The sequence below is a fragment of the Camellia sinensis genome, chromosome 10 (genome assembly GCF_055761805.1).
Source record: "Camellia sinensis isolate YWXY chromosome 10, ASM5576180v1, whole genome shotgun sequence".
NCBI classification, from domain to species: domain Eukaryota; kingdom Viridiplantae; phylum Streptophyta; class Magnoliopsida; order Ericales; family Theaceae; genus Camellia; species Camellia sinensis.
Window position 1 is genome coordinate 20,573,629 of NC_138970.1, and position 27,722 is coordinate 20,601,350.

Sequence of the window (27,722 nt, forward strand, 5' to 3'; positions counted from 1 at the left end):
GACGATTTTTTTAAACTGTCGCTAAAACTTATAATTAACATTTTTTGTGACAAAATTTTCAAACTGTTCCTGAAAATTAACAATTAGTGACGTTTTTAATAGTGTTTGATGAAAAACGTCATTAATTATCATAGAACTTATTGGATAATAAATCCACCTATAATGACTAATACGTAAGACCTCCTAATTTTTATACTTCTCTACAGTATATTTTGTGAGTCGTATTCTGAGTTCATAACGATAATCCAAGCCACTCATCTTGTAAATCTGGCAATTAAGATTAGCTATATAAAAAATTAATTTTATCAGATATCAATAGACACATGAATAAATTATATTTTATTTTTTTTTAAAATAGACGATAACTATGGGTTTAAACTTAAATTATCTATTAAATAAAACAAAATATGATTTGTTCATCTATTCATCGATATTTGATGAAATTAATTTTTTGCACAGATGATCTTTACTGCGAGTCTTACGAGATGATCGGCTTTGGATTATTGTTGTGGATTTAAAATAAGGCCATAAAATATAACATGGAGGAGTATCGAGAATAATGTTAATGGGTGATTCTATTTGCATCCAATTAATAACTCAGTACATCTAATTAAAATTTTAAATTTTTAGTTTCAATATTCTGATATAAATTTACTAATAAGGACAATATATATTAAATATTAAAATTATTTTTTTTCATGGTATACTCTAATCACTTATACTTATTGTTTATATTAAACTCCTTCATCTTCTTTCCCAAATTTCAATTGTTTTCTTTTTATCTTCTCTCATACTCTAAAACTCCAATCTACCTTATTAAAACTCACTATTATCATCAATATCATTGTTAATATGAACTAAAATTTGTGTGAAAACAAAATTTCAAAAATCCTTCATATTTGTGGGGAAACAATGTTTGAAAATCCAAAAACTGCGTATATTTTTTTCTTATAATCGGATTGTTGCAGGAAGTTATTCCTAAACCAGTTTTTGGAAATAGTACTCCAAACAATTTTAATGTATTTTCCGCTAAAGTTATATTTGGTTAGGAAATTTTGAAAGGAATTTAGAAAAGAAAAGAAAAAATGTGTGTGAATCTATGTAAAATATAAGTATATTTTATTTATATTTCACCTATCATTTTCTTTTCACTTTACAAATCTCTTTTCAAATCTTCCAACCAAATAAAGCATAAATAAAAACAAAAAACCGGATGAACACACATTCAAACGGGCATATTGAATTTGATCATTCTGTTGGCGGATTTAAGAAATAATGGGCGCATTTATCTATGGATAGGTTGATTCGGTATTGTTTGATTCCCTTTATCTATAATAATCAAAGAAGTTTTTGATTGGTTTATTATATGAGTGTAACTTGAAGGAAATTTTTGAAAAAACTAAGGTGTATTGCGTGTAAATTATAATTTTAAATAATTTAATAGGGTGCACTAAAAAACTAGGCATACTAAATGATTTTTTAGATGCAAATAGAATCCCCCAATGGTAATAGTGATAGGATGGACAAATCTCGGGCCGAACTTGCACTATAGTAACTATGTCATTCATAGGACTTATCGGAACATAAGAAAGTAATTTAGACTAAGTGAAATATAAATAGGTGAAGAGAGATTTATAAATAAATGCCCTAATTTAGAATGTTAACAAAATTCAATAGGAAGGTAAATATCACTGTATTTGGTTTCAATTTTCTAAAAATTGAGTTTTTTTGTTTTTTATTTTTATTTTTAGTGAATATTTTTAAAATTTTAAGCAAAATTTTTACTTTTTTAGATGTACTTTAGTTAGATATATCTAAAAATTAAAATATTTAAAAAAATAATAAATACACAAAAATACAAAAAAAAAATGTACAAAATTTTCTTTTTCTTTTTTTTTTTGTATTTTTGGCATTCAGTGAATTTTTTAAAGATTTTTTTTCACAAATATTATAATTTTTAAGTGTATTTGTGTTAGGTGTATCAAAAAATTAAAAAAAAAGAATTGTTTAAAATATTAAAAAAGTTTAGTAAAAAGAACACGAAAAATTTAAAAAAAAATAATTTTCTGAAAAGTAAATCCTAAAAAGTGAAACCAAATAAGCTGGTGCAATTTTTAACAAATATTTTAATTTAAGTCCTAAAAAGAATATATACTTTTTTGTCTTTTTCATTTTTTCTACTTTATTTTATAAATGGGTTGGTTGGATTGGGCTAGAATGGAACTCTTTATCCTGAACTCAACCTGAATATTAAATGAGTACAAAATCTTAACTTAACCCGGCCTTATAGGTAAAATAATGAGAGAATTACTTAACAGTTGGACAGAGAAAAAGAAAATACACAAACTTTACACTTGCACCTCACCACAGACTCACTTGCACTCTATATGTTTTTGTAATTTTTTTCTACCTCATTTTCAAATAATTCTCTCTAAAATAATTATTCCAAACTATGAAAATATTGGGTTGGACTAGCTGGGTTGGGTAGGCCAACGGGCTGATGGCCATCATATATGGAGATGAGCCATTCCCCATATTAGGGATACAAAATCTTAGTTCAGTCCGGCCTTATGGGTAAAATAATTATCTCAAACCATAAAAATATCGGGTTAGACTAGGTAAGTTGGGCAGACTAAAGAATCGATTGCTACCCTTATATGGAGATGAGTCATTTCACATAAATTTTTTGTTAAACACTCACATGAAAATAAATCGCACCAAAATTTAGTAAAAGAATTTAAGGTAGGTAGCATTTTTGTTATTTATATTTATTGTATTAGTACTATTTATCTTTAACTTCACAACTTCTTAATTTGTTGATTTCATTCATGAATAATAAACAATTATTTATTACATTTACTTTAATATTAAAATTTTACTCATATTAAAGAGAGAGAGAGAGAGACAAGTTTGATTGCATTGTTGGTTTATCTGCTGTTGACTTTTTAAGTCTCCTCCTAATTTACTGGGCATGTGAGCTAAATTAAAATTAAATTTTTTTAAATTAATCCATACACAAAGAAGGGGGGTTGTCGAGGAAGAACACAGAGGATATATAAAGAGCAACACAGAGCTTGTCTACACCGAGAATGCAGAAAGCTCCTCTGAACCCTTTTGGTTGTGAGCTCTACAAGGTATGAACTCTGTCTCTCTCTCTACAATTGTGTCAACATTGCCTGTATGATATGATATAATCTGAAGAGTGAGAGTATATAAGTGAGTAGAGCAACCTAGGATAGGAGCATATTTAAGTTTCATTTGGCATTGATTAATATAGCCAACTTTTTATATTGAGACTTTTTTAACCTGACTTTTTTAATCTTATTTGGTCTGAATTTTTTAGCTTTTTTGAACTGATTGAGTAGCGGTGGTTTATGAATTTGGTTGTGAGCTCTACAAGGTATGATCTCTCTCTCTCTCTCTCTCTACAATTGTGTCAACATTGCCTGTATGATATGATATAATCTGAAGAGTGATAGTATATCAAATGGAGCAAGGATTCTCTCCTTGAATCCCCTACTTAACTTCTTATTTGATGGGTCATTGGGATGGCTTTTGGGTTCAATTTTAATGATCCAAACCGTTCACGTTTTAAAAATTTTCATGTATATTATACCTGTAAAAAATCAAGTCGATCAGATATCAAAAATTACGTGAACTAAGAGTTTTATTAAACAATAAAATTGTCTATTAAATTTTTTTAATAAATGGTTTTTAGTTCTTTCGATATTCGATCAATTTAATTTTTTACAAATATAATATACATGATAAATTTTAAAATATAAACGGTTCGAATTATCGAAATTAGATCCAAAAGTGAACTCAATAACTCATCAAGTAAAAAGTCAAGGAGAGAGAATTCAAGGAGGGGATCGTTGCTCATATAAATCAGTAGAGCAACCTAGGATAGGAGCATGTTTAGCTGCTAGCTTGGATCAGTCAATACATGTAACATGACTAGCAACCCTTGAGCTTACTCTTATGTTTTAGTATTTTAAGATCTATGCATTGGAACTTGGACTTGGCCCATTGAATTTATGATCACAGCTTAAAGTGTGGTAAAAGAAGGTCTAGATACTGGGGTTTGAATTGATTGAGTAGTGGTGGTTTATGAATTTGAAAAATGATTTTAAAAAAGAAAAGAAAAATATAGGTTAATAAAATTTATCATTTGTTATGAAATTAGAATTTTCAAAAAACAATGTGTAATTTTTAGAATTATAAGAAATAATTCATATTTTAGACAAATCTCAAAGAGTATGCTTGCAATTTACACTAAAAAAATGAATAATGTTTATCCTCCATTTTGATACTTTCTCTATATTTGAAAGATAAACCATTCCCCTTTGAAGATGGTTTTAGAGGATGAGTTAGAGTGAGTAATCTTTCATATCTTTATACTTTCTGATTTTATTTTATTTTTGAAAAATTATTGGAAATAACTTGGATAAAAATAAATACTAAAAAATATTATTTTCAGTTTTTTAAAAAAATTCCCCTCCAAAAGAGAAAATCATACGAAAATACTAGTATTCTCTATTTTTTCACTAAACTAAATTTTGAATTAAAAAAATAAATTATAAAAACTCAAATAATTAATAGAGATGTGTTTGGGTGTACATGAATGATGGTCATAGTATAGGGTGGGACAATGAAAGAATGGGATAAAGCGGGGCGATAACAGTAATGTTAGGTATCATGAAAAACATTTCATGAAAATAAACATGAAAGCTCTGTGACCATTGGATTACACTTAGAATAAAGTACCACACACTAATCAAGATAATCCAAAGATCATAAATTTTTTATGATATTTTTCATGACAAAATTTTCATGATCCCTAACTTTTTTCGGGCGATAAAGGTAGAGAGGTGGTGGAAGTTGGGGTAGAGAAGAGATTGAAGGAGCAATGGAAATTTATAAGTGAATTTGAAGAGGAGAAAGAGATGGGGTCGAATTAGAGTTTCAACTTTGTTTTTTGGATCCTAAACTTTGGCAGAAATTTATTTTGCGAGTCAATTGAGAAAAATTACGAATTTCAAGGATTAAAGTAAGAAAAAATACTTTAAAAGTTAAAGTAAAACAAAAATGTTTCCGACCCCCAAAATGGGTGACTCCCACAATCCCAACTGAAGTGGATGAGTCACGTGATCTTTCACGTGCACCTGCAGCCTAGGCACCTTCTCTTTCTCTCTTCTCATTCAAAATTCAAAATCTGATTCCATTACAAATCTCTCATCTCTCCCTCTCCCTCTCCCTTCCCCTCCATAATCCATTCCTTGACTTCAACGAAGGACGCCCGACTCCCCTCCTTCCCTTGACTCTGACAAAGGACGCTTGGCTCTCTTTCTCTCTCTCTCTCTCCCTCCCTCCTTTGACTGCGACGAAGGATGACTAAGAGGTAACTCCCAAAAGAACACTTACAACAACGTACGGCTTAGCTCAAGACCCACGGCCACCACCATGGAAGCCCTGTTCATAATTTCAACACTTACCAATTGATCCAACTGCCCCCAAACAAACACAGTCAACATAAATGTCGGCAACACCATGAATTCTGGCAAATTGATTTTTATTTATTTTTATTTTGTCTTCTTTTTTTCTATGCTTCTCTTTCTCTTTTTATTTTCTTCTTCACTAGTTCAACAAATTCAATCAAAAATAGCCAAATCAAAAACCCATTAATATTATGTACCAGTATACTATAGCAAACCCATTTGCCAATGTATAGCAATTTCAATATAATCTAATAAAAATACTGAAGATTAGGATGCATTTGAGGTTTAAATTCCAACAATTTGTAGGAAATAAGTCTTATAAAGACCACCACTGCTCCTTTCCCTATCATTCCGACACCATTATCAGAAAAATTTTAACCTTTCGTCGGAGACACTTGAAACCCCTTCAAAATTCTACCCTAGCGGCTATTGCGATCTCCAACCTAGCCGCCACTGTAATCGCGATCTTGATCTCAGCGTTCGCGAGAGAGAGAAATTGGAGATGGAGGAGAGTAAGAGATGTCAAAGATGGATGAGAGGAAAGTCACCGGAGATAGAGGAGAAGGAGGAGAGCAAAGCATTTGTTTTGTATTCTTTTTGAGCAATAATATCACCCTTTTGTTTTGTATTCTTCTACTTTTTTTTTTTTCTTTTCCTTTTTTTAACCAGATAGTACACACATGCGTTGCAGTTGCAAAACTTCTTTGAAAATGTGTAACCATCTCCACGTCATTGGGGTTGTGGTGGTGCTCTCAATTTGGCGTTAAGATTCTCTAAAGTTATTTCTTAGTGATCTCCTACAATGAAGAGAGGATGCCCGACAAGTGTCCTACTCAGCATCTAAGGACTGAGATTCAAACTCACCAAAACAACATTGCTTTGGTGAGTAAATTGAAAAAAATATATATATTAAAATAAAATAAAATAAAATCAATGCTGGGTTCATTGAAGAAGGCCTTGTTTCATTGAAGAAGACAATGAAACAACAAGAAGAATCCTAACCAGGATATGGGATTTGGGTCCTTGAGTACTAAATTAGAACATGATATTGAGTTCTCAGTGAATCAAATTAAACAAAAAATACAGGAAAACCCAAAAATAGATCTGAAGTTTGAATCAAGAGTTGATAATTGGATGTTACCAAGCAAGCTTACTAAGACCCAATTGCCAAACCCATGGTGAGAGAGATAAAGAAAACCCAGTTGAACAGAGAGAAATTGATGGATGAAATTTTGAACTTTTTTTAATTGAGATTGAGAAAGAGAGAAAACCCACTATGATTCTTATTCTTCTTCTTCTTTTGATCCCGGAGGTAGGTTAGTTGTTGCGATAACGGCAATGGCAGCGGTCGCTACGGAAGAGGAGAGCACAAATCCTAGATCTATGTTTTTCAGATTGTGTTTGGGTTTGCAATGGCAAAGAGGAATCAAAATAGAAGAGTCTGACGATTGGACAACGATGGTCGCTTGGTCACATTGGTGAGACTGCCGGAATGACTCTGATGGGTTTGATAGGTTTTAGATAGAGAAATGAGAAAGAAGATGAAGAAAGGTAGGAGGAAGACAGTCGTTCGGTTTTTTTTTTTTTTTTATTATTTTTGAAATTTTGAAATTTTGACTTAAAACGACGTTGTTTTTGGTAGTTTGAATATCAGCCCTTAAAGGCTTAGCGGGACATGTGTTGGGCATCCTCTCTTCACTATAGGAGATCACTCTAAAAAATCACTCTAGAGGATCATAACGCCTCAATTTGGCGGTCTGTAGCAACACCCAAAGTAAAATATTATGAAACTTAAATGGACAAAGTGTAGTTTATTCATTTTGCCACATAGTTGCCCACATTAAATTTTCTATATAAAATTTAATAATTAATTTTGATAATAAATTGTGAAAATTTGTAAATGTTATTAGCAAAATAATAAAAAAAAATACTTTAAAAGTTAAAAGTGAGAAAAACTATCAAATTTAAGGGAGACGAAGTGTAATTTACCTTGGTATATAATGGGCAACCTAGTAGCATACTAGCCAATCCTATTTTTATGTTTAGGAATTTTAAGGGGGTTTTAGGTTAAGGTTTTTAATATTAAAATTTTATAAGATAAAAGATATGAAATATTTTTATAGTAGTTGGAGTTCTTCAACATTGTCACATAAAAATTTCAGCACAGAGAAATTTTTGTTCTTCAAAAAGAAAGTTTACAGAGAAATTTTAGAAATTTCACAAAGAAATTTCATCTTGTCATAAACAAATTCGTTACAAGGAAATTTGTGAAATTTCTCTGTAAAGAGCTGAAATTTATTTGATATTATTAATGAGAGGGAGCTTAACTAATAAGGAAAAAATATTAGATCTCTCCTACTACTAGAAGTTGGAAAGGAATATTTTGTTGAAACAATCTTCTGTGTAAAATAAATAAATTTAAACAAATCAAACAAATAAAAATAAATTACTTACCAAATTTATTTTATCACAATGAATAAGTATAAAAAGAGATCAAGTCGAGTGTGTGACATTCTGTCTTAAGACAGATTCGCTCCGCTTCGGCACTTACGAATTAATGGCGTCTATCTCCTAAGATACAATGATCTTTACACAAATTGTAGTAGCACTCAAAACAATTTATACGGTGAACAAAAACTGTGTTCTATACTCTCTGAATTTTTCCTAAAACTAATATGAAGAATAACAATGCACAAGAGCAAAAATGGGAGAGAATACAAATTTCTGGATGTTTCTGATTGTACTAGAATGAGACTTCTATTTATAGGACAAATGGTGACTGTTCAGAAATTCGAAACAAGTACAGATTTGAAACTGAACAGATACAGTTTGAAATGAACAGGTGCAGACTGTTTGCACCTGCTAGATCGGTTCAACCTGTTTGAACTTTCTGGACTGCTGGAAATGGACTGGAGGAGCACTATTTTTGGACCAAAAAAAAATTGAATTCAAATTTCAATTAATTTTGTTTAGAAAAATAATTTTGGGAAAAATTAATGTTAGAACCGACCCCATCCACGCCCGGCCGGCCGGTCAGACGACGGCGGCACGTGCGCATGTGTGATGGTTTGAGCCAATGTTCACTTTGTCTATAACTCCTCCTTTTTACAAACTTGGGGTGCCCTTGGGGCCCAACGCAAGTTTGTCCACCTAGAGCTTATATACATACACAAGCTCTCTAAAAGTTTCAATGTGGGACAAGACTTACAAGGAAACCCACATTTTATTCTTCAATTATCTATTCTATCAACCCGAAAACAACGTCAACTTCCCATTCACTCATAAAATGGTTTTGACGAACCGTCTTCATCGTGTGACTTACCATGCGGCAAGGAACAGATCACCTCTTTGGACCCACCCCAAAAGACGTGTAGGTCCCACTCAAATTTGGGCTCAAAGTTGGCTCAAAATAAGCCTATAAAACCATTATTTCCAACAATCCCCACATGAATGGAATTTGACGGAGAGAAAATGCAACAACATGATCTAATTATAGAGAATGCAAAAATTAGAAATATTCTGCAAAGGATAGATAGTTTTTGGCTTTGAACCTTCCCTTATGAGACACTATCAGATTTACTAGCTAACTAGTGAACATGATATTTTGAACTGTTAAGCTATTTGTGTAAACGAAGACAATAGAACTTACACAATATATTACCAGACATAGTTTAGTTCTCACTATTGTGTTCATTTTGGCCCTGAACAACCTGGTCTTTCATGAGTGCTCTAAAGAATTTTAGCCTTTCACAAATTTTATAGAACCGGTCCAATTCACACTTATATAGGTGATTCTTATAAAGAGTATCCTGCCATACTCCACTAAGTATTCCTAGATATAAGAATCATTAAAACTATTACTTAACCTAAAACACTACAGACATTACTATTTCATCATAGAAATGGGTAGGAATTTGACTCCCTAGTGATCCTTATGAGTCATACACAACTCGGTTGTCCCTTTGAACCTAGATCTTGGGATCTCCAGTCAACTAGGTTGGGTTGCTGTTATGGTAACTTTTATTTAATAGGCTTAAGTCCCATTCCCCTCGATGAATTCTCAACTAACTCTCTTGCTAACCTTTTGGTTAGTGGATCTGCTATATTGTCTTTAGACTTTACATATTCAATGGAAATAATTCCATTAGAGAGTAGTTGTCTCACGGTGTTATATTGACGACGAATGTGTCGTGACTTACAGTTATACATATGACTTTGTGCTTTACCTATTGTTGATTTTCTATCCCAACGTATGCATATAGCAGGCACTGGTTTTGGTCATATTGGAATATCTTCAAGGAAGTGGCGAAGCCAATCTACTTCTTCCCCAGCTTTATCTAAAGCTATGAATTCTGATTCCATAGTAGACCTAGCAATGTAAGTCTGTTTGACAGATTTCCAAGATACAGCCACCCCACCAAAAGTAAAGACATACCCACTGGTGGATTTTGAGTCTCTAGCATCCGATATCCAGTTCACATCACAGTATCCTTCAAGTACTGCTGGATATCTAGTACAATTAAGCCCAATGTTACGAGTAAATTTGAGGTATCTTAGAACCCTTATAATAGTTTTCTAGTGTTCTACTCCTAAATTACTCGTTTTATGTCTGTCTTTAGATATGGTAGGTTCTCTCAGTTGGGAAATATTATGGTACACAATTTAAAGTTTAATTATTACAAATGATATAATTTAACATTATGAGAGTAACTATAAAATAAGGTTATAATCAAACTTTACATAAAATATAATAAAGAATTTTTAAATCATAATCAAAATAATGTCATGATTAATATCACAATAAGTCATAACTAATAATACAATAGATCATACTTAAAGACACAATGTGTCATGACCCAATCGCATCCCTAATAGTTTAAATCATAACCAGCCAGTAATCACTCAATTACCTACGGCCTTATACAAATTACAAAATATTTATGATTATGGGGCTTGAAGCGGAAGCAAATAATAAAATATAACGTCTATTGAGCAGTGCTTAAATGATCAAGACAAAACATTTTCATATATAGGCATTAAACCCATACATAACTACATACATAAAGGCCTTTAAACTTAAGATTATACATCCAAACCCAGTTGAACAAGAACCAAAACACAACATAACACTCAAAAGTCAACAGACACAAGAAGCCCCCCAACTTGGAGGCATGACATTTCAGGTTCACAAAGGCGACCTCTCAGGCTAACTCTATGATTTATCTCCATGTTGATGATCTACACATATAAAATATGAAGTGAGCGAAACTCAGTAAGTAATAATAAGGTAAAGAGGGTCAATGTATGAGTTCAGATTCTAAAGAAAACATATATATATATATATATATATATATATTAATCAATACTTTTTCAGGATTATAACCTTCATAACATTATTCTTAATCACATTGACAAAACAATCTCAAGTCCAATCTTATTACGGAATGGTCTAAGGCCCGCATATCATATTACGGAACGGCATCAGGCTCACATATCATATTACAAAACGGCTTCAGGCCTAACATATTATATTACAGAACGGCCTCAGGCCCAACATATTATAAAACGGCCTCAGGCCTAACATATTACATAACGGCCTCAAGCCCAACATATTACAAAACGGCCTCAGACCCAACATATTGCATCATATTGTAAATGGAACGACCTTGGGTTCACATATCATTTACTTATCATTAATTCATATAACATTCCTAATGCATTCCATTACATTCGTACTGCATTCATCAAAACTTATTCAGATCATAACATTAGGCAATTTCATAAATCTATATATACAACATATTGTTTTCAAAATAATAATCAAGAACATATTTGTACAAACTTATTGCTCACAGTGATTTAGACCTTGCGATGATCCTTCATGCCAACAACCTATATAACATAACAAAAATACAAATTCGATAAACAATTCGTTCAATTCATACACTTTTCTTTTTATTCACTCACTTTATTTCTCAATAGGTTTCTAATTTTCTTTTAATTTCCTAGAGGGTCCACATGAGGTCAGAAACATGTCCGAAAGGTCGGAGAAGTCAACAAGAGTTAAATAGGATTTTCCTTGTTTTTCGCACGTACAGAAGTCCCTGGCTGCACGTGTGGAATGTGCTACACGTGCAATTAAAATAGAATACAATGCCCTGTTTTGTCCTGTGTTCCGCACGTGCAAGACTCACGGCTACATGTGCAGTTGTGGGTTAAAATGAGCAGTCTGAAATTGGTTTAAGCTTCCAAACTCATTTTTAAGCCTCAATTCATGTAAATTCACTTCAAAATCATGACATATATACATAATTAAAGTATAAATCAAGCTCAATTGGATTAAACCTTACTTAAATCCCAAAATCTTAACCCTAGCTTCCATGATTGCATGAGTTTCTTCATTTCCTTTCAAATTCAATTAGATCTTCACTTTGTATGTAACTCTTTGAGTTCAAATCACACAAAATCTAAGGATTAATGCCCAACTTCTCACAATCAAACTCAAAGCAAGCAAATATAAAGAAATTGACTCTTAGATCAAGCAAATCCAAAGAATCCAAGTTCAATTTCATGAATATAGTTCATTTAAGCTTATGATTCAAAACCCTAACTCATTTGAGTGTGTAATTTCCATTTTAAGTCTTGATTTTGAACAATGTAAGAGTTATTCCAAGAGTTTTAGTTGAATTATACATACCTCAAGTCAAATTCTGGAATTCGCCCTTCAATTCCTCCAATTTCCCTAGTTTCCCCCTAAGCTTTCTTCTTCAAGCTTGAATTCTCTTCTCTCTCTTTTCCTTGAGCCTTCTTTCTTTTCTTCCTATGTTTCTATGCCTTTCCTAGCACAAAACTTGAGTCTCTAGAGTCTTCGTTAAGGCTCTAGAGTTGTCTTCAACACTTATATAACTAGGCTACTTATTAGTTTAATTAACTTAGATTAAATTAATTGATAATTAAGTTTAATCAATCTCTTAATTTGACTTCTAATTAAGTATGACACATTAATTAATCTTCCCTTATTTGACTCACAAACTATGATTAACACTTGATCCGATTATTTAATCTAGCATCAATTTAGGCTTAATCAGTTATTTTTAATTTATATCATTCTGAATCAAATTTTACCAAACTTCTCATTAGGCTTTAAAAATTATGCTTGTAACAAATAATTAATCAGTTTTGGTTTTTGGCTCCTCTAAGACCTTCAATTTTTAGTTCAAAGTTTTAATTTCAACAGGTTTTCCTACGAAGAACATATATGAATTCAAAATCATCACATAATTAAACATGCAAATTCCCATCAAACACATAATCACATGCACGATTAGGGAATTAAACCATAATACAGAGTAGGGTCATCACAGTCTTCCCCTCTTTAGAAAGTTTGATCCTCCAAACTTGTGTTACTTGTATAGAAAATAGATCATACCCCTTAAAAAAATTTGGTCCTCCAAACTTTTGTTGTAATTTGAAGACAAAGATGGGATTAAGAAAAAGAGTACAATAGGAACAAAGTTTGGCATTATTTTATTGTCTATTTATTTTTTAATAGTTTTTTTAGAATATATATATACATACGTATGATGGGGTTAGGAAGATTTTAAAATTTTAATTTTTGTGAGTACAAATTCAACTTATTTAACACTCACTCACCAAACAGCATATTTAGGAGTCATTTGGCAATAGGTTAAAACAATCAAAAAAAAAAAAAAATCAAAAGATATAATATATATATATATATATTCTTTTTCTTTTTACTTTTTGTATATTTTTTCATAAAAATAAAAAATAAAAATCATTATCAATCACTTCAATTCTTTTTACCTCATATTTTCAAAATCAAGGACTTTCCAAACAAACAAATCGGCCAATCAATGTACACCACTAGCAACCCAGCAGTTTTTTTTATTTTTTTATTCTCAATTTTTGGAATTCAAGAATATTATGCAGTTTTTTTTTTTTTTTTTTTACAAATAACAACAAATCCAGGGTCACAAATTAAATAGTAAAGCGTTATTACAAGACTACCAAATATTTACTCTTTAGGATTTTAAGATTTATGCATTCTTTGGGGTAGAGCATGAAAATAAAAAAATTCCCAAACTAAATCGATCTGAACCAATCCGGTAGGTCTGATTTTTTTGTTTTTTTTTTTTTTTTTTTTTTTTTTTTTTTTTTTTGATTTGGTATTGGTTTAGAAAATTGGGGAACAGGTCTCCTTGAAGTGGTTTCAAATTTAGGTCCATGATTCCAATTTGAACCAAATTGGACTGTATAATTTAAATCATATACGTTTATTTGTTAGATATTAGTATGTTTGTTTAAGTTAATGGTGGAATAATATGCATGTTTATATTTTGAAAAATTATGATAGATTAATGTTGAACAATGTTTGTTTGATGTTATATTTTTGCATAATTGGTGAATATTGTGATAGTAGTATGTTTGATAGACATATTATTATTTTTAAAATTTATGGCAAGTCGAATCTTTTTGAAAATGTTATATGATTTTTTTTTTGTAAACAAATTATGTGAAACATAGTTCAGATTGATTTTTTATGGAACCACAGACAATAGATTGGTTCTGGTTTTATTCCAAATCGGACCATGCTCACCTCTAATTCTATTAAACCAAACAACTAATCAAAATTATGACGAGGATTCTCTTCATTTCATAATCTCAACTAGAGAGTGCTCTTTGAGCCCATAAACTTCATCCCATTTCAATAATCGAAGCTATTCATTTTTTTGAGCATATATCATTCAAAAAAAATTAATTCGATCCGATAATTATAACATATTTAATTTATTACGTTTGTCACAAAAAAATTTGTCTATTTTTAGAAACACAATTTCATTTTTTTTATGACTAATACAATAAATTAAATAAGTTATGACTATTGAATTGAATTAATTTTTTTTATAAATTATATATGCAAAATATTTAATAAAATAAACAATTTAAATCATAAAAATGGGACGCATCAAAATTGGGTTACAACTTACAAGTTACACGCCCATCTATTATCTTTGTTGAGTGTGGTTTTGACATTTTGTCATACATATAAAAGACACAAATTGAACAGAGATTTGAAACAAGCACTAGGGATATCTCCCAAACCAAGGCCTCCTTCAAAAAAGAAAAGTCAAAATCTGTAAAAGTATTTGCAAGAACAAAACCCAATCATTAAATATATATATATATATATATATTTTCTTCTAATTTTGTAAAACCTTAAAGCTGAAGCACATTGTGTGAGATATGGATAGAAAGAGTACCCCAATAAAAAGAAGGTTTGAATGGAAAAAGTTTTGTATAAGAGTATCAAGTGACACTATTCTTTCACTAATCATAAATATATGTGCCTTCTACTATTCTCCAAATTTCCAATAATATGGTTCATATACCACTATTTTTCACCAATTATAGTAGTAAAAGATACCACATAAATATATTTTATCCACATACAAAAATCACACGTTTGGGTGAGAAGGTTTGGTGGAGCCGATGCACTTGGCTACGTATAGCTGGATATCATATTGCCGAGGAAATTCTATAATAAGTGTATCTTATGCCAATTACGATTTTTTGTGGTATTTAGTTATGATTAATTGTAATATTTATTAAGATTTAGTTATAATTTATTGTTGTATTAGTTATTATTGGTAATTTTCCGTAATAATAATAATATATAAAATAAACTAAATAGAAATGGAGAAACAATATGATCTTTTATTTATTTATTAAACAATGAAATACAAAATAAACTATAGAATTAAAAATATAGAAATGATTGAAACCCAAATATTACAACTTGAAGAACAGGAATATTAGACAAAGCAAATTTTGACATAAAATAATTAATAGAGACGAAAAAGAAAGCAAACCAAAGCTTGTGATGGACACAGTTTCTTTAAAACAGATTTGCTACCTCACTGATGGGTGCTGGAGGAACGTCGACGTTTGTTTTTCAGGATACGATGGTTGAAATCAGCTAGTGCAGAAACACATATTGAATAGTTTTAGTAAACTTAACGATGGCAACACTCTCTCACACTCGGAAGAATAATTTAGGCAGACCGACAATATAACAAGAAAGCAAGAAATTCTATGTCCAAAATCCAAAGGAGAGTGGCCTCTATTTATACACAAGGGGGCAGAGATGAATTCTGCTAAATTAATAGAATAAATACATCATAAGTATAGAGTCTATATGTTCTATATACATTTTTGTGTATATCTGTAGCAGCAACCACCACTAATTATGATTTTGTGATTATTATTTTGTTTATCACGTTTTGGTTATGCTTTAAATAGTATTTGATTATGAGCTATTTTTTTTGTTGGTTATGACCCATTTTGGTGTTGTAATCGAAAATGTCTTCGAATTTGATTATGGCTCATTATGTTTCGATTTGATTATGGCTCGTTGTATTTATGCTTTCATAAAAAGAAATATTCAATTAGTACACATTAATGTGTGTTTAGGAGGAGAAATATTAGGTACATACCTGACTTTTGACATAGTACATAAAATGGTTGTCCCGTGACTTGAACTCATGACCTCAAGGTTATTACGCTTTCATGATCAACAAAAAATAAACTTCTTGGACAAAATATTTCAATTTTAAAACACAGATTATATTTTCCAAATTAAAATCATACCAATATTACCATACTATTACCGTCACTCTCACCTCTACCACCATCACCATAGTCACCACCACCATCATCGTTGCCGCCATGCCACCACCATCAACCCCTCCCCCCTCCCCCGATTTTAAAAATTAAAATAGTACCCTATGTTTTGCGTATATTTATAAAAGTATAATGAAATGATTTCATAATTTTATGAAAATCACTTATTAATTTTTGATTTCATCATAATTTTATAATGTTTAATGAGATGGTTTCCAATTATTTTATAATCTAGTTAATATTATCAATGTTATCAACTCGATTTTATATGTAAAAGATTTACATGTCACTTCCTTTTATTTATAGTAAATTACACTAACCTCCCAAAAAAATTGAAAAAAATATAATAAACTCTACAAATTTGACTTGATTACATTGGGCTTTCTTAAGGTTTAATTCACATAATATTTGGCCTATTTTTCATCAATAATTCATTAGTTATATAGTTGAAAAAATGATATTGTTGTTTTTTTTACACTTGAATGAATACCTTGTTTATCTTTATATTTTTATGCCATCAAAATTAGCTTTGATCCCTTTAACCTCATTAAAAGAGCGATTGGCGCAACAATGCCAACAAACAAAATAATTTACAATTTTGAAAATAAAAAATGACGTGCTAGATTTATTTAATATAATTTATAAAATATTATTTTCACAGCGCTCATGTAATAAATTGTCTTCGATTAGTCATGTCAAAACTTTTCTCTTTTTTTGCACACACTTCGCCCCCCTCTAATTAGAATTTCTGGGTCCACCCTGATTTCACGTTATCTTTTAAATTTAATAGATAATAATATGGAACAACATACCATTGACATTGAAGAAACCGAAGCTTTGGCCGATGAAGCAGCTTGTATCTTCAGGGTGCATGAAGGATTGCGTAATGCAAATGAAAAAGCATACACACCTAAGCTAGTTTCAATAGGGCCTTACCACCGTGGTCAATCCAAACTACTTGCTATGGAAAAACGTAAAGAGCATTATTTGGAATTGCTCCTTCAACGTAACAACAATCTGCGTAAGGAGAATTACTTAGACTCTATGAAGAAATTAGAAGAAAGAGCTCGCAAGTATTATGCAGACCCAGTTGACCACCTCGATAGTGATGAATTTGTGAAAATGATGCTATATGATGCTTGCTTTGTTATTGAGTTTCTTCTTGGTGTGTTTGAGCTTTATGTTGTTAAGGATGAACATCAACAATCACACGCGGGTGATGAAGCCAAAGTATCATGGAAGAGCATACAGATTTGCAATGACTTGATGTTACTTGAAAACCAACTTCCATTCTTTGTTATATCTGAATTTTATGACATGAGCTACGGCATGATAGTGACCCAAAATCCAAACCAGATTCATCCTGATCCTACCTTGACCCCCACCCTCACGGAGCTGGCAATGTTACCTATACTTGAGAAGCTACCGGGAGGGATTGACTTTTCCAAAACGGATTTTGAAAATAAGTCCGTCTCTGAAAGCAAGCATTTTCTTGACTTGGTGCATAATGTTTGTCTTCCCTCCTCCTCCTCCTCCTCCTTCTCCTCCTCCTCCACCAGAGATAAATCAAATGACCGCCAAAACAAGAATCAGAGAACTTGCTATAAAATGCCGTCTGTGATAGAGCTTAAGGATGCGGGTATCAAGTTCAAGGCTATAGACGATGATGATGAGCACCACCTCAGCATGTTCGATATATGCTTCGAACACAGTCATTTTAAAATACCAAAGTTTAAAGTCAACGATTCGACAGAAACATTCTTCCGTAACATTATTGCCTACGAACAACATTCCTCAGATGACAAACCCAGGTATTTCACCGATTATACTTCTTTCATGGATGAACTTATCAACACCAAAGAAGATGTGAGCCAACTTCGTGGCCACGAAATTCTTGAAAACTGGCTTGGTGATGACGAAGAGGTGGCACTTATGTTCAACAACCTAGGTAAAGGAAGAATCATTATGCCATCGTTCTACTACGCTGAACAGTGCAGCAATGTGAACGCTTATTGCAAGAAATGGTGGAACAGAGGAGTAGCTTCATTGAAGCGTGATTACTTCAAAAATATATGGGTCACTGTTGCTACTATTGCAGCTGCTTTTCTCCTCCTTCTCACTCTCACACAAACTGTCATTGCCCTAATTACAATTATTATTTCACCCCCGTCCCGACACTGATCTAATGTTGTTTGCTTAGGCTTCCACCCTATCATCCACTTTTTTTATTTCAACAAAATATTTTGCATATGCATATATAGACAGTTTCTCTGTTTGTGTCAATTTGAGTGAGAGTGAATGTGTTTTCAGAGTAAGTGTAGTGGTTAGTAAGTTAACCTACAAACTAAAATATTAAATGTGATATGTGAGTGTTTGTGATTTCTTGTGCGTTTGGTTTATATGTTTGTGATTTCTTCTGTTAAAATGAAGTATGATTTTACTTTTTGTCTATTTTATATTAGAATTCTAGCTTATCCCGTGATCAGGGACGGATGGGGGAGGCAGAATGCCCTTCTTCAAAATTATGGTAGCGTTTGGTTTACTTCTTCTTCTTTTTTTTAATTTTATTTTTAAATCATAATTTGAATGAAAAATGTTAATTAAACATATTTTTAAAATATAATTCAAAATTACTTTTAAAAATCTTCCCTTCTCTTTTTATTTATTTATTATTATTAATCAATCAATCAATCACTTTTTCTCTCTCTTCTCTCCCCTCACATTCTATATATCAAGCAATCAAAAAGAATAAAAAAATTACAAATCATCTCAAAACTATTTTCAAAACTCATAACTAAACAAATTTTCTCTTTTCAAATCATGATTCAAAAATTCAACCCTCAAAACACAACTCCATACTCCAATCATTATTCTAAAACTAAATCAAACGGACCCTATATTTTTACCCATAAAAGTTTAGAAAGTAATTTAAATTGCCCCCTCTTTTTTGTTTTTTTTTTTTTCCCTTCAACTAGACGTCCTTCATTTCCCCTTTAAATTTTAAAAATTATCACTAAATGGTAATTTTTCCAATATTACAAATTCATAAAATAATTATAATTATAATTATTAACATTTATAATGTTTACCATTTATTTGTAATTATTTTTTTTCAAACACTACTGAATAGTTATTTGCCTTTAAATATTTATATTGCTTTGAAGTGGGGGATATTTTGTAGGCGTTGAAAATCTAAAAATTTATGCAAAATGAAAAGAGAAACTCTCAAACCATTCTTTGTAGGTATAAAAATCCATATCTACACTATAAAAGTGTTTTTGAAACTCGTTGGAAATTCGTCGAAAAGGCATTGAAAATCGCTATAGAGAGAAGCTCTTAGTGCCCCTCTTTGGGTCTACTAGAAAAACTCTTAAAAATAACACGTTACAAAGACTAGTATATGAAAGGTTATAGGTGTACACATAAATTCAGTATGGTTGTATAGATTCGAGTCTGTCAGACCTGTCATTTCTAATCCTTCATCAAATCTTTCATTAAATTTAAATTTGATGAAAAATTGGTTAAAACGGTGTTTCAATCATTTCATCAAAACAATATCAAATGAAGAGAGAATTAAAATTTTCATTAGATCAATGGAGTTTTATCTTTCATCAAATTTTATAAGTGACCGTTGAGCCGAATGTCCACCCGATGTTTTCCCGGACAACCGAGCTTTCTTTATCTGAACATCAATTTTCACTTATGGACGGATGTTTGCCAGGACATCGTCCTGGGCAACCGAGCTTGTAACAAGATTTGATGAAAATTTTAAGTTTATCATTGCAATGCATCATATGAGATTAAATTTTTTATCAAATTTTTATTCAAAGTTGATGAAGCGTTGGAGACACTCTTATGAGTTTCATTTTAATGATTTAAAACGTTCATTTTGTAAGAATTTTAATATATATCATTTATAAAAAGAAAAAACCAATCAATCAATCATTTAATTATAATTTATTTAATTATTGGCGTTTCTCACAAATCATGATACCAATAATATGAGAGCACAAATTGCAGTGCCAATAATTTTGTTTAGTTTTGAGTTTTGAATTTTAAATTCATATTTTTTAATTTATATTTTGATCATTTTTTTTTATTTGTTAAATGAATTTAATGTAGATGTAATTAAAAAGTAAAAATTTGTAAATAAATATTTTAAAAAATTAATAAATATAAAAAATACGAAAATGTACTAATATTATTGTATTTTTCAATATTTGTTAGTATTTAGTAAATTTTTATTTTTTTTTTATAAATTTCATTCTTTTTAACTGTATTTAAATTAAGGCCTCGTTTGGAAATTAATTATTTTAATTAATTTTTGATTTTTACAAAGAGACATGCAGAAAAATAGAGAAAATGATTTGATAGTAACTTTTTTTTTTATTTTTTTAGCCAAATGGAAAACGAGACTTAAGTGGATCTAAAAAGTAAAAAATATTGATTAAAATATTTTTAAAAATAGAATTATAAATTTAAAAATTATTTTTAAAAAGGTAGATTTTGTCAAAACTTTCTCATAATAAAACTTTAATTTATTAAGGACAAGTAAAAAAAAAATTTCTTGAAAAGTTTAACATGCACTACTATTACTAAAATATCTTTAGTGACTAATTCAATATTTTAAACTTTAAAATGATATAACTTTTGATCTAAATATCAATTTTTCATAAAATTAATATTTTTATAATCCTCTCATCAAAATATATAAAATAAGATCTAGGTTGACTATGAAATTCTTTTTAAAAAAAAAATTTAAAAAAAATTATCATCGAAATTGACATAAACAGTAACATGTTACTCTGATTGCTGACAGGAACATTTTACTGTCTATTCTGAACAAAACATCAACAACAAAAACAGAGTATAACCCTCCCTACATATAAACTCACACTACTTCTAGAAATTAAAACTCATACATATTCGTAAAAATACTCAATCGCAGCTTCAAAAATCCTTTGTGTTAATCAAAAATGGTACATCAATGCACATCATAAAATATCAATGTACATAGTCAATTATTATAAATATAAATAAAGATCACACTTTTTTTGTGTGATGTATGTCTTTTAATCACCTTTTAAATTTTATTAAAATGTGATCTTTGAGAGTGTGATTAAAATAGGTTATTTTTAAATACACCTTTTAAGTGTCATTAAAAAATAATTTCATCACGTCTTTTAAGTGTAATTAATAATATTTAGATCATATCTTTTAAGTGTGATTAAAAACATTTAGACATCTTTTAAGTGTGCTTAAAAACATTTAGATCACATCTTTTAAATGTGATTAAAAATATTTAGATCACATCTTTTAAGTGTGATTAATAACTAATAAAACCTGTGATAAAAAAAAAAAAAATTCGACATATTTAAAGAATAATCAATATTATCTTTGTACGCGCATTTGAAGAATATAATACACACTATATACTATATTTTGAATCACAACCATATACTAAATGAAATAACGTCATATATTCCATAAATGAAAGTTAAATGTTGAAAAGTATATACAAAGGAATTAATAAAAAAAATTTAACTGTGATCACATATATTAAAAAATGAAAAAACTTGAAAAAACTAAGTTCTTGAATTCTTTGACTATATTTTGCATCTCTCCAAGAAATTTCTGACCTGAAAAATAAAAACACAAATTAATTCAGAAACTACTAAAAACATATGAATAAACTTACTATTTTTGTAGACACTCTTCTTGTCTTACAAAAGAAAAAATATGAAGCTTGTGGGATGTACACTTTGACCATAATAGAATGTGACATAATATTGCATTTGTTCGGAATGTCCCATAAATTTCCAAATATAGGATTTCAAGGGACCAAGTCTTGTTAAAATGGGCTCTATTACCATGCCAAAACTTCATCCTTGCATGCAACTTTGAGAAGAAGTGTCATTTCTGTCTGTGATTGTCTACAAAATCCTCAACCACCCATCCACAGTGGTAGTACACAAAAATACCAACAAGCCTATATTAATAATGAAGAGAAAAGAAAAGATGAAGTTGCAGAACCATACAGAATCTACAGCAGCCTGCAAAGTGACATGATCACCACATTCACCATTCCTAATGTCCATCATATGACAACAGAAGAATGTTAAATTTAGACCCACAAAAACTAAATGACCAAATCAATGACAAAGGAGTAGAAAAGTACATGGACATCTTCTTCAAATAGTCACCATAACCCATGGGGACATATCTCTCATATATCTCGGGGGCAGACTTAAGCTGATAAACCAATATATTGCAACATAAGAAACAGCACAAGTACACAACAATTACATTCATACAATTCTAAAACATAGCTGGCAAACTGATATGCTAGTACTGCTATAATGACAGGTTACCAACCTGATTTACAATTTGTTGTCTCACAAACTTGTGGTGCTCAGGAGAGCGATAAAACCGATCTGATAGAGCACGAAACTGGGGAAAATATGGCACTAATGAGATATGAAACAAGTTGTTAACGTTAAGCACCATATTGAATAATATTCAGGCATTTTTTCCACTAGGAAAAATAAAAACAAATCAAATCAATTGAAGTAAACTATGAATAAGACCATGCAACTACAACCACATTGTCTACTAAAATATTAAATTCAGAAATAATTAGATTACAATATCAGGTTGGTTATTATCAAGTCTAATGTGATTACCAAACCAAATACCAAATGAAGAGCCACAAACAAAAATCATCAAAAGAAACATAAAAAAGTAGAAATCAAAGACAGAGTGTTAAAAAAATGGAAAGAAGATATCAAAAAATGTACATAATCTTCTTCCATCGCAAGAAATGCTTCATCAAAAAATGAGTTACATAGATAGAAAATAGGAAAATGACAAAGGAAAGCAAAAAAATAATTGAAAAATATAGTACTGAAGTACGCCATCTCGTATAGAGAAAGAAAACAAGCAAGAGGGGGAAACAAAGCAAACTGAAGGCAAAACCACATCATCCCACCAAAAAATAATGATTAGTGCGACTCAAGAAATCGACTTTTGCGGTATCTGTTCATCAAGAGACAAAGGCAACTCTAATCACATGGCATGCAAAAGACATCACAAATACATGGAACTTGAGGTGTGCAACAACATGAGGTGCAGTGTAGTAAGAAACTAACCTGACAATTTCCATCTCCATGAACCTTAAACTCCACTATCTCATATAACTGCAATCTGAAGAAAAATAGACATCTCCAGCATCAAAAACTATATATATGAAATAAAAATCCCACAGCCGCAAAAATAAAATAAAATAAAATAAAATAAAATAAATAATAATAATAAAGGAAGGCAAAAGAGACAAAGACGCATAATCTTTTTCTTCTCTAGACGAGGGGAAGGGGAGCTTTTGTCCTGTCCTAAAACAATAGCTGCTTCATCAACCGAAGGTATTTCTCCATTGCAAAAGATGCAGCAAGTTACCAGATTAAAAAATTTAAAAATTAAAAAAAATCTACATTTGAAAAATAAATGAGAAGTTTAAGAAAAAAAATTAGAATAACAACTTAGAAGGTTTAAAGATGTCATAGAACAATAAGCAGATGGTAATGACTGTACCTCAGGGTTTAAAAAAGCCAGCTCCGTAATCCGTCCAGCTATAGTGCTGTAATCAAACTGAATTGCAGTAATGAATAATGCAAAAAAGTTCATAGTTAGACAAAGACTATGAAAACCCCTAAATACAATTATTGCTACAAATTGAATCAATAGAATCATCAAAAGCATGTCGGGTTTTGAGAGTCGAGACTAACTTGCTTTGTCAGGCCAAAACTTAATGTGTGCCCCTTAGTGGTCTTTTGATTCATCAGGAAGCTCATGACACATTAAAGTTGAAACAGGCTTTCCACGGGAATATTTCTACTGGTATTCCATTCCATCACACCAAACAGTAATTTCTAATGCCTACAAACCAATACATGTCAGAAACAAATGATTCGATCCTAAGTCAATCGGTGCCCACAAACTGTAAAATGAATATATAAACAACAAAAAAGAGACAAAAAAATATGAAAGAACTGAGTGCGCACCAGCAAGCAAAATGTAGAATATAACAGGGAATTTCTGCTTAATCTCCCATTTATCAAAGTTCTTACAAAAAAACAAAAAAAAAAAACTTTCAAAAGCAACAAAATACAGAAATGAAAATTAAATTCACATAAAAGAGAAAGATTTAGTACAAGTTATGAAGACAAACCTCATCTTGACAATTATCAATAATCTTTTTGATCCTCAAGACCTCCCCAAAAACCTGACTCTCTTCTTCAATATCATCAGTCAATGCCTCAGCTTCTCCATAGCTGTAATTGCTCACTTGGTTGATATTGAATCTTATCATAGGCTTCTCCATCGCTGTAATAGGTTCGAAAATAACCCAGAAATCAGAATTTTTTCAAGGGGGAATCTATTTGCTAGAAAATCTCTTGTTGCTAGATAGAAGATCACTCTTTTCTTTCTTCAAGATCTCTTACGAGATTCTCAAACGTTGAATGCCGTCCTCCTTAAATTTCAAACCAACATGCAACTCTTCCATCTTTGAGTTTAAGCTCTCCATATCCAATCTGGTAGCAGATACAGTTGCTTCCAAATGCTTGATCATAGCATCTGTGTGAAAAACAAGAAGCAAGTCTATTAATAAAAATTTAAATCAGAAGCCAATTGTTGCCATCATGTGATAGACTTACAACTCCTAGACACTAATCCACATGCAAAAACACTTCTGCAAGCACATGAGTATAGAAGTATGCCGCTGTTTCCAATTGGAATGGCTTATTTAAAACTCCAAATGCATTAAAATTCATTAAATAAATCATTAAGTTAAATGTGTGATATTACTACTATCACTAATATAGGAAGAAAGGGATGGCAGCAGCAACAAACTGGTAATAGAAACTGAGCTCAATTCAACTCACTCAACACACCTTATTGTTACAACAACTGTTCAGATTGTCTTCAAATGTTAATGATATTATGAAAAACCATCAACGGGTAGTTGGGAGTTAGCTTGAGAGTTTGCTTCGGCTTCAAACATTTTCAATGCTTGCAAATCCTGGAGAACATAAAGCCATAATTTACTAACAAAATGACTAAACGGAACTAAACTGTCTGTTAAGCTCAAAAGATGGAAACAAATAACTAATTTAGCTACTCTGACTACTGATTGTATGGAGCTTGTAATAACATATTACATTATACAATACCTGCAAGAAGCAGGGATGGGGGTGAGGGTACATAGAAGACTCTAAGTTTGTTTAGATCATGAATATTGTGTGGCTTGATTTACAAATCTTTGAGTACAACCCAAAAGTGATTGTCAGGAAGAATTTCATAGCCATTGCTAGTGGCCAGCATTCAGTTTCAAGCGATCTTCAGACTCAGTAAGTAATTTCTAGGTTGGTGGCCAGCATTCATTTTTTTTAAAAACTAATGAATGTCCGGTGTAGCTAATTTTTCTTTTGCTTGGTAATTTAGAGACATGCGGGGAGCTTGTTAGAAGGTTTTACACAAACTCAGATCAACACGCTAGCAGTGAGGGATAATTTTCTGGTTGCAGGGGGGTTTCATGGAGAACTTTTTTGTAAGGTGTGTTGATGTATGATCCGTTGTTTCTCTTTTTCTTCCTTTGTCTGTGTTAGTGAGTTGTAGATCATTATATATATATTTCTAGGTTGAGTCATGTTTCTGTCTCTGGATTGAAACACATTTCTAACATGATTCAAGCTCTGAACTGCAGACTGCAGTTCTAGAGAGGGAGTGACAAATCTATTTCTTTTTAGGGAAAATGCTAGTTTTTTTAAACTACAAGAGAGGTTTTTTTTTTTTTTTTGGATTAAATTTTTTAACTTTTATCAGTTGGACAAAAATGCCATAAAGGGGCTTGGTTGGATTATCACCCAGAACTTCTAAGGCATTTGGAATATTTACACAGTAACAAGCTAGTAAACAACTTATCTGCCAAATAGGTTCAATTTTTTCATATCTTAATTGCACCAAACAATTTTGCAACTTATTCAAAAGATTTTTGAGTTATGCACCTCCTAACAGAATCTAGGAAAAGGGTAAACGAACTTGAGGCATATTCTGAGTCAAAAAATCTGCACTGGAACAAAAAAGAGCACATCTACCAAAGAATATGCCTCAACCATAGCTGCAAATGATGGTAAACCAGAACCACCACCATGGTTCAAAAAAGAGCACATCTACCAAAGAATATGTCTCAACCATTGTTGCAAATGATGGTAAACCAGAACCACCACCATGGTTCAATCAAGTGTCTTTTGTTCTCTGAATTCATATTACTTTTGCAGATATATTATATTATATTAATATATATTCTACACTTGGTTGACAATCAAAATGTGTGAAATAGCAAGTCCAGTTTGTGATTTTGTTGCAATCCCACTTGCAAGAGACCTAGGCTGGACACCCACCACTCATTCACATTCCAGGAAAATATTTGCATTGGCCTTTTAGAACCTTACATTGTTATACATTTTTGGCATGTTTGATTAGAAGGATTAGAACATGGGATTGGGATTATTAATCCGCGGGCCCAATTATCCTATGTTTGTTTTGACATTTTGTTTTAGGATTATCAATCCAATGGATAATTAATCTAACAAATTTGTAGGATTATTAGTAATGAGGTAGGGGTGGCATTGTGAATACCACACTAATTTGATTGGATTATTAATACCTCACTACTAGTCTTGTGGAATCAAACATGGCCTATAGTCCTAATTAATTAATGATGACGACTATCATATGTCAAGGGCTGCCTTGGATTTTGTATGAAGATTAAGGTTGTGTTTGGATTAGTAAAATTAACATAAGAGGATTTTTTCAAAAAAAGAAAAAGAAAAGGAAAAGTGTATGCTTAACTATTTCACTTCCAGCTAATCAATTTCAACGAGTCCCTAATTTACATTAACAATAACTTCTACAATTCATTTGAATTAAAAAGGGTTTTGTTCAATTGCATTTTATGTATAACTCTGCAAAAGTCCCAAGAAAATAGATAGATAGTAAATCAATTTCATCTTCCACATGAGAAGTCAAAGCTAACAATTTCCAAATGCATCATAATTCACAACTGATTTAAATCCATAGCTTTAAACAACATTGAGTTAAAATTTCCATGAATCAAAGCAACAACTCTGTGAAGCTAACCGTAAGTCTATTCGACAGGTTTCACCAATTGCGAAAGAGTGCCACCAGCGTCCAACAACAATGCATCATATGCTCTCTTAACCAACCTCCCTGAGAAAGGGGGCAGACCAAAATAGTGCTGTTTGGAAGCTGAGAAAGTGACGGAAAAGGAAAGGAAAAGAAAAAGAAAATAATGCAAATTACGATGGGAAAATGCACAGAACAAGAGTGGGAGAGAAGGAAGAGGATCGAATGGGTGAATTTGTCAACACACAGAACAAGAGAACGAGATAGAGAAACTTACCACACCAGAGAACCACCGTGGTAACGCCGACGGAGATCGCCGCC

At 31.2% G+C, this 27,722-nt stretch overlaps 2 protein-coding genes and 1 long non-coding RNA gene across 12 annotated transcripts; 1 reads left to right on the plus strand and 2 right to left on the minus strand.

The window, feature by feature from the left end:
• Positions 1–8,134: 8,134 nt before the first annotated feature.
• On the minus strand, positions 8,135–12,371 carry LOC145801575 (uncharacterized). The gene is made up of 3 exons (XR_014343189.1): positions 12,196–12,371; positions 11,352–11,390; positions 8,135–10,736 (listed from the first exon to the last, which is right to left on the minus strand). It is a non-coding gene; the product is annotated as an uncharacterized LOC145801575 (long non-coding RNA).
• Positions 12,372–16,997: 4,626 nt separating this feature from the next.
• On the plus strand, positions 16,998–18,380 carry LOC145800202 (UPF0481 protein At3g47200-like). Its single transcript, XM_082889847.1, has one exon. It carries the CDS (start codon positions 16,998–17,000, stop codon positions 18,378–18,380), a length of 1,383 nt encoding a protein of 460 aa, XP_082745973.1.
• A 3,255-nt stretch (positions 18,381–21,635) lies between these two features.
• Positions 21,636–27,722, minus strand: LOC114305267 (OVARIAN TUMOR DOMAIN-containing deubiquitinating enzyme 9-like). 10 transcript variants are annotated; one of them, XR_014341755.1, is made up of 9 exons: positions 27,396–27,578; positions 25,148–25,275; positions 24,672–24,830; positions 24,424–24,578; positions 24,257–24,317; positions 23,787–24,131; positions 23,348–23,402; positions 22,575–22,649; positions 21,845–22,451 (listed from the first exon to the last, which is right to left on the minus strand). XR_014341755.1 is itself a non-coding variant. In XM_082890982.1 (8 exons), the coding sequence occupies exons 5-8, from the start codon at positions 22,704–22,706 to the stop codon at positions 21,806–21,808; spliced, it is 288 nt and encodes a 95-aa protein (XP_082747108.1). In that variant the 5' UTR covers positions 22,707–23,234; positions 23,348–23,402; positions 23,787–24,131; positions 24,424–24,830; positions 25,148–27,722; the 3' UTR covers positions 21,636–21,805. The 10 variants fall into 10 exon arrangements, 2 of the variants coding, with proteins under 2 accessions (XP_082747108.1, XP_082747107.1); XR_014341758.1 differs by lacking the exon at positions 24,257–24,317 and adding an exon at positions 21,636–21,838 and having other exon boundaries at positions 22,238–22,286; positions 22,378–22,451; positions 24,424–24,830; positions 25,148–27,722; XM_082890982.1 differs by lacking the exon at positions 24,257–24,317 and adding an exon at positions 21,636–21,838 and having other exon boundaries at positions 22,238–22,286; positions 22,378–22,451; positions 22,575–23,234; positions 24,424–24,830; positions 25,148–27,722.

What these genes read in the sequence shown, in the direction of transcription:
- LOC145800202 (XM_082889847.1), top strand. Translation starts at nt 16,998, where the DNA reads ATGGAACAACATACCATTGACATTGAAGAAACCGAAGCTTTGGCCGAT.
- LOC114305267 (XM_082890981.1), bottom strand. Translation starts at nt 22,706, where the DNA reads ATGGTGCTTAACGTTAACAACTTGTTTCATATCTCATTAGTGCCATAT. An exon ending in GACAACAAATTGTAAATCAG is followed by an intron (nt 22,452 to 22,574) that starts GTTGGTAACCTG and finishes TTGGTTTATCAG; the next exon opens with CTTAAGTCTGCCCCCGAGAT. An exon ending in TATTTGAAGAAGATGTCCAT is followed by an intron (nt 22,287 to 22,377) that starts GTACTTTTCTAC and finishes GATGGACATTAG; the next exon opens with GAATGGTGAATGTGGTGATC.